The 10904-nt window shown below is 41.2% G+C and overlaps 1 protein-coding gene across 1 annotated transcript; it reads right to left on the reverse strand.

Moving 5' to 3' along the window:
• Positions 1-752: 752 nt before the first annotated feature.
• On the reverse strand, positions 753-10652 carry LOC115152021 (tripartite motif-containing protein 16). Its single transcript, XM_029696468.1, has 6 exons — positions 9961-10652; positions 9627-9713; positions 7677-7910; positions 5472-5631; positions 2451-2510; positions 753-2347 (listed from the first exon to the last, which is right to left on the reverse strand). Exons 1-6 carry the CDS (start codon positions 10573-10575, stop codon positions 1767-1769), a joined length of 1737 nt encoding a protein of 578 aa, XP_029552328.1. The 5' UTR covers positions 10576-10652; the 3' UTR covers positions 753-1766.
• Between the last annotated feature and the right edge of the window lie 252 nt (positions 10653-10904).

A 10904-nucleotide genomic window follows, 5' to 3' on the forward strand; every position in this document is an offset into this window, starting at 1 on the left:
ATTTGAACTTTGAACTTTCTTCAAACTACAAATCTACCATTCCATTGTTTTTCTTGCTATACTTTATTTATTTTGCCACCATGGCAATTTTTTTTGCTCTTACCTCCCTTATCTCACATCATTTGCTCACATTGTATATAGTCTTATTTTTTTTTTCTACTGTATTATTGACTGTATGTTGTTTACTCCATGTGTAACTCTGTGTTGTTGTATGTTGTCGAACTGCTTTGCTTTATCTTGGCCAGGTCGCAATTGTAAATGAGAACTTGTTCTCAACTTGCCTACCTGGTTAAATAAAGGTGAAATAAATAATTAAATAAAAATTACCAGATTCAGCTGAGGTTTAACATTTATGGAGTGATTTGTACCAAATACTATGCTCTTAGTCTTCAATATATTCAGGACTAGTTCATTACTCGCCACCCATTTTGAAACTGAGTGCAACTCTTTGTTTAGAGAGTTGCAGTGATTTCACAAGCTGTGGCCACTGACGTGTATGAGGTTGAATCTTTCGCATATATAGACACACAGGCCTGGTTTAAGGCTAGTGGTAGATAATTAGTAGAAATAGAAAACACTAATAGGGATAGTTCAATCAAAAAAGTTTTTCTGATGTCAAAAGTGGTGTAATGTTGAGACGAGTCAATGTGCCACTCTGCTGTGTTGCTATCCTGCTCTCCTGGTGAAGAACTACAGCATCAGAACATTAAACTGAAAATCAGCAACGGTTTGGAACCAGAAGGAAAAACGGACAAGATTGAGGATTTTTTATTTGCTGTGCAGTTCAATCTCCTGGTGGTGATTGCTCAATGAGAGCTTTACACACACGGTATTCTGCGTGTTTCTACTTAAAATACACTCTTGCCTAGACAGCGTTTCCCCCACTTTTTTAATTTAGTCAAATATAAAGCTTTGCAATCAAAGCCTAAGCACTGGTGGGGGTTTAGTTAAAATAATTAAAAAGCTGGAGAGCACTGAGCGAGAGACAGGAATAGGCAGCTTTCAGAAAGAGAGAGAGAGATCCAGCAAAACAAATACAGCATGATTTGCCTCATGAAATCAAATTTGTTTGCTGCTTGAAAAATAAAGAGATTAGACACAATGGATGTGTCTGAAAATGTTACTAGCTGTCATACCCTTGCTTCCTCTATCCTGGTTTTCTAAATTCCTCTCAAAGCACATTGGAGGAGAAGATCCAGGAGGTTATTCTCTCTCTGACCTACTCCTCCAATGAGATTTGAGACGGCTTGTAACATTTTTAGAGACAGCCAATAGATTCAGCTTTCTGACTCCCTGCTGTCCTCTCTTGGTTTTGATAAAGCAATTTGTTCTTCTCTAAAGGTGACTACTACCTTTTCTGTCCACTAACCAGCCCTCAAAGGCTACAAGGGAGTTTACCAAAAAGTAATAACATTTCAAACCATTAATAATCCACAAAATTCAACAACACAATACATAATTTAATTGCGTGCATTGTTGACTTTACTTTAGATCTGCGTAAATGATCTCCACCAGCTCATCTCAAGTTGAGATACATCATGCTGTTACTGTAAGTAACACAGTTGCTTTTTGCATTTCAGATCAGAAAATGTTACTCATTATTATTTTCCTTTTAAAGTTTTATATTTACATAAAAATGAGTCATCAAATTTGATTCTTGATGACAATAACACTTATTTCTTTAATTTCTTTAGTGTCCTTTTTTTAACAATTTACAGTAAATTATGATGATGTTTTTGGTATGTGAAGATTGGACACATGTAGTGTTAAGGCAAAGGAATTATCTTCACAGATGAATCACAATTACAATAGAACCCAGGATAAAGGGGTTCAGTAAATGTGGTCTGGACTCTGTAGAGGAGGGTCATTGTGTCAGAGACGCTGTAGAAGGACAGAGTTCCTGCACTGTGGTCCAGGTACACTCCTACTCTGGAGGAGGGCGCGACAGGGATTTTAATCTCTTCTGTAAAGTGCTTATCAAAGTCCATATTAAATGTCAAACGTGACTCAAATGGTGCCATATTGTGCCTGATAGAGCAGCTATCCGAATAACATACCAAACACCAGGACTTATCATTGTTCCCAAACCAACACTCTGATCCACCGTGCCTCTTGATCCCTTTATATGAGACCGCTATAGTAATCCCGAACCCAATCCACTCTACCTCCCAGTAGCAGGCTCCAGACAGACCCTCTTTACACAGCACCTGGTGCCACATCTGAAATCTTTCTGGATTGTGAGGACGTATGATCTGGCGCTCACGACTGTATGCCACCTTTGTGTTCTCTTCAGACAGATACAAACGTTGAGTTGGTGTGTTAGGATCCAATGTCAGCTGGCAATAATCTGTGAATATATGAGAGAAAAGCTGTGGTGAAGATGAACTCAAGATGTCAGTGGGTATTGTTGAATAAAGAAAAGTATGTTTTTGTGTGTGTGTTTAACGCACATTTCAAGAACTCTTCTCTGGTCCTGGGCCCAGGAGGTGGGACAATGTGAAGTTCTGACACTATGAAAACAGAGAGAATCCAACATGACTGGTCCATCCAGACTGATCATGCCTAGGGTTGCACATTTTGAGAAATATTCTGGAGGTGGAAACATTCCGTGGGAATTAACGGAAATATATGCAAATTAATATTAATACCATTGAAATGTAGATGTTTTTTGCATTGGATATATTTACTATATCATATGGAAACAGAAACATAAACCTTTTACCTTATTATAAGTAGACATAATTGCAAATGATTAAATCCTTCCAATAGAAATAAAAAAAACTATTTAGTTACGAATTTTACTTTAATTAAATGAGTTGACACTTCACATGGGATTATTTCACTGAACAACAATAGAAAGGGAATATTGAAGGATCCATCGCATCTCCCAAAAACGTTTTCAACATACATCTGTAAAATGATAGTCTAGAAACTAAAGCTTTGGTTGTTTTCCTCTCAGGCATCCATGTCTTCTCCCTGGACCTCCTCAATGTCCACCTCTTGAACATCAGACTCTGAGGCCTCATCTTCACTGTCACTTTCCAACCTTGTTAAGGATGGCTCATTGTCAGGACCAAAAAGCCTCAAATTTGCCTAGATGGCCACCAATTTTTCAACCCTTCTATTGGTCAGCCTGTTGCGTGCTTTGGTGTGTGTGTTCCCAAACAAGGACCAGTTGCACTCTGAGGCTGCTGATGTTGGTGGGATTTGGAGGATGATGGAGGCAACTGGGAATCTGAGGCTCTTCCCCCTAAGTCCCTTCTACCAGGTGGCTGATGAAATATGTTGGCACGACTGCCATATTGCATCTCCATCCCAAAGCCCTTGCTTGGAAGTATACTTCACCAGACTACCAAAAAATGTCTGCCCTCATCCAGGCCAAGGGGGGGAGACATGGTAGTGATGACACCATAGGCCTTGTTGATCTCTGCACCAGACAGGATGCTCTTGCCAGCATACTTGGGGTCCAACATGTACGCTGCGGCGTGTATGGGCTTCAGGCAGAAGTCTTCACGCTTTTTGATGTATTTCAAAACTGCAGTTTCCTCTGCTTGGAGCAACAGTGAAGTGGGCAGGGCAGTACGGATTTCTTCTCTTACATCTGCAAGCAGAGTCTGAACATCAGACAGGATGGCATTGTCTCCCTCAATCTGTGCAATGGCTACTGCTACAGGTTTCAGGAGTTTCAGGCTGCTTACCACTCTCTCCCAAAATACATCATCCAGGAGGATCCTCTGATGGGGCTGTCCATATCGGCAGACTGTGAGATAGCCATTTCTTGGAGAGACTCCTTCCCCTCCAGGAGACTGTCAAACATGATGACAACACCACCCCAATGGGTGTTGCTGGGCGGCTTCAATGTGGTGCTCTTATTCTTCTCACTTTGCTTGGTGAGGTAGATTGCTGCTATAACTTGATGACCCTTCACATACCTAACCATTTCATTGGCTCTCTTGTAGAGTGTATCCATTGTTTTCAGTGCCATGATGTCCTTGAGGAGCAGATTCAATGCATGAGCAGTACAGCCAATGGGTGAGATGTGAGGGCAGGACTCCTCCACTTTAGTCCAAGCAGCCTTCATGTTCGCAGCATTGTCTGTTACCAGTGCAAATACCTGATGTGGTCCAAGGACTGCCTTCAGCTCATCTGCAATGTAGAGACCAGTGTGTCTGTTGTCCCTTGTGTCTATGCTCTTGAAGAATACTGGTTGAGGGGTGGAGATGATGTAGTTAATTATACCTTGCCCACGAACATTCGCCCACCCATCAGAGATGATTGCAATACACTCTGCTTTCTCTACGATTTGCTTGACCTTCACTTGAACTCTGCATCTAGGAAATGAGTAGATAGAGCATGTCTGGTTGGAGGGGTGTATGCTGGGTGAAGAACATTCAGAAATCTCTTCCAATACACATTGCCTGTGAGCATCAGAGGTGAACCAGTTGCATACACAGCTCGAGCAAGACATTCATCAGCATTTCTCTGACTACGTTCCTCCATTGAGTCAAAAAAACTTCTGATTCCAGGAGGACCATGAGCTGTTGCTATTGATAAGGTGTCTAATTCATCATTTTCACCTCGAATAGAAGTAGAGGGACTTTTGTCCGAGGTTGCTTGTTGTGAGCGCTGAGGGAACTTTATGCACTTGGCCAGATGATTCTGCATCTTTGTTGCATTCTTCACATATGATTTGGCACAGTATTTGCAAATGTACACAGCTTTTCATTCTACATTAGCTGCAGTGAAATGTCTCCACACATCAGATAGTGCCTGTGGCATTTTCCTGTAAAGATTAGAAACAAAAGGTAAAACAACCCTAAATACAATTCCATGTACAGATAAATAGTTAAGCAGTTAGATTAAACAAGTCCTTTGTAAGATAAATTATTTAAAATGAAACATGTATGGAAACAGGTGAATTAACACTCCTCAGTTAGCATGTGCTACCCACATGCTAGCAAAAACTAACTAGCAGAAATTGTTAAAAGTTAGAAATTATTTAAACCCACTTTGCTGTAGGCTACTATTTACAAGTTAACAAAAAATCATGTATGTCATATAGAATATATTCACCCCATCCAGTATTGTAATCAAAACTTACCTCAATAGCATCTCATTAGGGTGCAAGATCTTGAGAATCAGCTGTACATGTGATGGAAGAGTGCACTGTGCATGAAGAGGGTTGCAATTCCATTGAATTGGGGATAGTTTAACCAAAATATGCCACAAGACCTAGAATTGCCTTGTGTATCCCACAAAAAAGGTTCACTGTTATAAGCTAACTTTTTTGATGAATTTAAGCAAAATTCCCCAAATTCCAGGGCTTAACTTCCCATGGCACTACCAGATTCAGTCAACTGCATCCATTTAAGAAACACTCTGGTGAAAATCAAATGCCCTATCTGGAACGTCACCATCAGCAATTGATTGAATTCCATATTTTAATGTGGTCTAAAAAGAAGTGTCCTTACTTTGTACAGACATCTTAATTATCTCCCCAGCGCAGATATCTTCAAGTCTGTTTCTTAGCTCAGAGACAGATTTCATAACATCCTCAAAGGAGACGTGATGGTTGATAGTGATGCTGGGTAAGGCCTCAGATCCAGGAGGGACACAGAGAGACTGGAAACTCTAGATTCAAAGACCAGGAAAAAAATAAAATATGATTATTGAGAAACACAAATTAGTTTAAAGTTTTATTTTACTTAGTCGTATGTATGGGATGCACATGGTATACACCATCCAACAAAATGCTTACTTGTAGGTAGACCAGAGGCTTAGCGCAGTTTCCCCGCCCCCAATAAACTGCCGTTTTAGAATTAATTTCCTGCTATTCTACACATTTTGCCATAAAAAAAAACGCTTATGACATGTTCATATGATATCTGGTGCTATGGTTTTTGTCGTTGTTTAGGCCCCCCACCTTGCGGGGTCTGCGGGGGTGTGTGCGATTGTTCTAAGAAATAAGAAAATATAACAATACCAACATACAGTGAGGGAAAAAAGTATTTGATTCCCATCTGATTTTGTACGTTTGCCCACTGACAAAGAAATTATCAGTCTATAATTTTAATGGTAGGTTTATTTGAACAGTGAGAGACAGAATAACAACAACAAAATCCAGAAAAACGCATGTCAAAAATGTTAGAAATTGATTTGCATTTTAATGAGGGAAATAAGTACTTGATCCCTCTTTGAAACATGACTTAGTACTTGGTGGCAAAACCCTTGTTGGCAATCACAGAGGTCAGACGTTTCTTGTAGTTGGCCACCAGGTTTGTACACATCTCAGGAGGGATTTTGTCCCACTCCTCTTTGGAGATCTTCTCCAAGTCATTAAGGTTTCGAGGCTGACATTTGGCAACTCGAACCTTCAGCTCCCTCCACAGATTTTCTATGGGATTAAGGTCTGGAGACTGGCTAGGCCACTCCAGGACTTTAATGTGCTTCTTCTTGAGCCACTCCTTTGTTGCCTTGGCCGGGTGTTTTGGGTCATTGTCATGCTGGAATACCCATCCACGACCCATTTTCAATGCCCTGGCTGAGGGAAGGAGGTTCTCACGCAAGATTTGACGGTACATGGCCCCGTCCATCGTCCCTTTGATGCGGTGAAGTTGTCCTGTCCCCTTAGCAGAAAAACACTCCCAAAGCATAATGTTTCCACTTCCATGTTTGACGGTGGGGATGGTGTTCTTGGGGTCATAGGCAGCATTCCTCCTCCTCCAAACACGGCGAGTTGAGTTGATGCCAAAGAGCTCCCTTTTGGTCTCATCTGACCACAACACTTTCACCCAGTTGTCCTCTGAATCATTCAGATGTTCATTGGCAAACTTCAGACGGGAATGTATATGTGCTTTCTTGAGCAGGGGGACCTTGCGGGCGCTGCAGGATTTCAGTCCTTCACGGCGTACGTAGTGTGTTACCAATTGTTTTCTTGGTGACTATGGTCCCAGCTGCCTTGAGATCATTGACAAGATTCTCCTGTGTAGTTCTGGGCTGAGTCCTCACCATTCTCATGATCATTGCAACTCCACGAGGTGAGATTTTGCATGGAGCCCCAGGCCGAGGGAGATTGACGTTTTTTTGTGTTTCTTCCATTTGCGAATAATCGCACCAACTGTTGTCACCTTCTCACAAAGCTGCTTGGCGATGGTCTTGTAGCCCATTCCAGCCTTGTGTAGGTCTACAATCTTGTCCCTGACAACCTTGGAGAGCTCTTTCGTCTTGGCCATGGTGGAGAGTTTGGAATCTGATTGATTGATTGCTTTTGTGGACAGGTGTCTTTTATACAGGTAACAAACTGAGATTAGGAGCACTCCCTTTAAGAGTGTGCTCCTAATCTCAGCTCATTACCTGTATAAAAGACACCTGGGTGCCAGAAATCATGCGTTTTTCTGGATTTTTTTGTTATTATTCTGTCTCTCACTGTCCAAATAAACCTACCATTCAAATTATAGACTGATCGCTTCTTTGTCAGTGGGCAAACATACAAAATCAGCAGGGGATCAAATACTTTTCCCCCTCACTGTAAAGTTAATGGCTCAGTAGAACAGAATAAACATTTTAGCATCAGTATAATACAGGAAGGCACAATTTATAGATTCAATTAATTTAATTAAAGATTTCCCTTTAGGAGTGACTCCTACTGCAATGGACAGAGAGGACAGTGATGTCACCTGGAGGAAATGGATGTGATCCTCTGTGTGTGAAAGCTGCTCCAGCTCAGCCTCTCTCCTCTTCAGCTCAGCCACCTCCTGCTCCAGCTGCTTCAGGAGTCCTTCAGCCCGACTCACATTAGCCTTCTCCTGGGCTCTGATAAGCTCCTTCACCTCAGAGTGCCTTCCCTCAATGGAGCGGATCAGTTCAGTAAAGATCTTCTCACTGCTCTCAACTGCTGCCTGTGCAGAGCGCTGTTAGGACACACAGAGAGAGGAGAGGTGGGGGGCATTTTAATCAGCCCATTCACTCAGCTCTCACCAGAAATCCAGACAGCCTGTTCCCCACAGTGAGGCTCAGTGGGATGGGAATGTGGCCCTCCATGGGTTCCTCACTGGCTCTAGTTTTGCTGGACTTTAGTTTAAAAATAGTAAGTCACTTAGAAAGGACTATCTGCTAAGTGAAAGCATGTAAATGTGACTTGTTTAAGGAAACTAGGAGCATGTCACACGTCACTACTTCACAGGAGCGGCATTCGAACGTAAACATTTATTTTTTTATCAAAATGCGTTTTTTTGGCAGAAATGCCTTCTGGAACACGTGAACTTTCATTTGCCTTAATAACAAACTTGTATTCCATCCAAAAATACAAATACAATTGTTAAATTACGAGCCTAGTTAGCTTTGCCACAGAAAAAGACAGGAACCTTCCCACTAGCCATGATTGGCTGAGATAATGGATGGGCTGGAAATGCCAGGAGATGAGTTTACATTGGTCTGCCATATGTTTATAACGTGAGCTGCTCTGCTATGTTTATAACGTGTTGACAGTCCTTTCTACCGTGCTGTTTTTAAAAGATATAACATCAGCCATCGAGAACTAATTTTCTAAACAACATTGATGCCTTGAATTTAGCAGGCGCTATCGACAGATCAGTTGGAAAAAATGATGGGTTAATTTCTGCACAGGCCATGGTCAGTGTGAACCGGAGTGACTTAACACAACGCTGACAAAACAAGATGTAACGTTAGCTACAAACAAAACGGAGTTAAATGGTTCCAGTCTGCCGTGAAGCAATCATCCATGTAGACTCCATGTAAGAGTCTTGCTACATTTTCAGATATGTTTCTAATTTAGTCAGAAAGTCATTTTTATTGCAAGTTAAAGCGTACTGTTAGTTAGCTAGCAAACGTTGCTAACGTTACGTGTATGATCTGTGAGGTAATATTATTTGAATCAGAAAATCCATTTGAATTGCTAGTTATAGCCTAATGTTAGCTAGCTAACACTGAACCTAGTTTGTTAGCTTTAGCTACCAGCAGATTCATACTACATCTATGACAATGTTTGTATTGGTAGTAGTATGAGTTGGGATTATGCTAGTTCATTGTCCACCTAGTAGATGTGGCCGTGGGGGGGGGGGGGGGGGGGGGGTTATAGCATTTCCTTCACATGACCAATCAATTTAGACAAGTGTGTCAGGTAAGCATCATCTACTAATGATAAAATATTTTATCTGGATACTTTCTGTTTTTGATATTGCTACTATGCAACTAACCACTTCACTGTACTGTTTACACCTGTATCCTATGCATGTGACAAATAAACGTAGATTTTAGCGTGTGTTTACCACATGGCCTCACATGTGAATCCTTAAAGAGATGGGTGGGGCTAATGCTTAAGAGGGTGTGAACGATGCTGAATGAGTGTAGACAAAGAAGAGCTCTCCTGTAGGTGTACCAAAATATTCAAAGGACATTTTCTCAAAAGTGGGGTTACTAGTTAATCAACTTTCAAAGCAGAATTACTTTCCCATTGTTCATTAACTGCAGTGTATGATATACAATTTTCTAGCTCTGTCTCTCTACTTTTATCCAATGTAAAAAACACAATTTCAAATATTGGTACAAAAATGTTTTGCTACATAAGACCGAATCGAGGCGGTTGGTCACAAATGGTCAAAACTCACCTTGAATGACTTCACAGCCTGTCTCACCTCCAGCATCTCCTTCTCTCTCTCCTTGATTCTCTGCTTAGATTTCTCCCCCAACTGCCTCTGTAGAGAAACAAATGTCATTTCATTTATTATTTTTCTGTTCTAATAAATGATAGTCAGACTTTATGGCATGTCAATGTCCACGTCTTATGAAGGGAAAGGGTTATGTAGTGTTCTGTGTATGTTTTCCTGTTTTGCAAGTTCATACATGAAATTCGTCCTTGTTCAGATGCAAATATGGTATATAGGGACAATTTGTTTTATTTTGTAATTCTTAATATTTAAGCAAGCGAATTAAGGTTCTTACTTGTTTTTCAGTTATTTCGGCTGCAGCAGAGACTATATCATGGCCTTTATGTTTATCCAACATACACAGATGACAGATACATTGCTGATCTGTCCGGCAGTAAACCTCCAGTAGTTTGTCATGATGAGAGCAGATCTTCTCCTGTAGTTGTGTGGAGGCTTTGACCAGCTTGTGCTTCTTAAAGGCAGGAGATTCATAGTGAGGCTGGAGGTGTGTCTCACAGTAAGAGGCCAGACACACCAGACAGAACTTGACAGCTTTTAATTTTCTCCCAGTGCAGGCGTCACACTCAACATCTCCAGGTCCAGCATAACAGTGAGCAGGAGGAGCAGCTTGGAGTTTTGTCTTCTTTTTCTTCTTTTTAGTATTTTTTTCTGTCAGTGTTTTCACCATTTCAGCCATAACTGTGTTTCTGTTCAGAAAAGGCCTTGGGTTGAAGGTCTGTCTGCACTGGGGGCAGCTGCAGACAAGCTTCTGGTCTTCCTGATCCCAGTAGCCTTTAATACAGCCCATACAGTAGCTGTGTCCACAGGGAATAGTCACTGGATCTTTTAGTATCGCCAAACAGATCGAACAACTGATCGAGTCCATGGCTTCTGCCGTTTTCAAACACATAAAAAGACTGAGCTTCAGAGATATGTTTAGTTTCCTGTTTGCAGAGTAGGAGTGGCTTTCACGGACCTATAACATTTCACTTCCTGGATCTGTGAACTCACATGTCAGATACCAGGTATGGCCAGCAGAGGACATGTAAGTAGAGCGCCATAGCCAGAGAGAGAGAACTTTCTTCGATGCATTGTAATTGAGATTGTCAACCGTAGAATTACATTTACTAGAACAGCCATGCCCATTCAAATCAACATTCCAGGACAGTTGGACCAGCAGCTATCAACTAAACTGACATTACATGTGCCACATCAGATTGCATATAATTTATTTAAATG

The sequence above is a fragment of the Salmo trutta genome, chromosome 17, assembly GCF_901001165.1.
Source record: "Salmo trutta chromosome 17, fSalTru1.1, whole genome shotgun sequence".
NCBI classification, from domain to species: Eukaryota; Metazoa; Chordata; class Actinopteri; order Salmoniformes; family Salmonidae; genus Salmo; species Salmo trutta.

What these genes read in the sequence shown, in the direction of transcription:
- LOC115152021 (XM_029696468.1), bottom strand. Translation starts at nt 10,575, where the DNA reads ATGTGTTTGAAAACGGCAGAAGCCATGGACTCGATCAGTTGTTCGATC. An exon ending in ATCACATCCATTTCCTCCAG is followed by an intron (nt 5,632 to 7,676) that starts GTGACATCACTG and finishes CTTTGAATCTAG; the next exon opens with AGTTTCCAGTCTCTCTGTGT. An exon ending in AATTAAGATGTCTGTACAAA is followed by an intron (nt 2,511 to 5,471) that starts GTAAGGACACTT and finishes CTGTTTTCATAG; the next exon opens with TGTCAGAACTTCACATTGTC.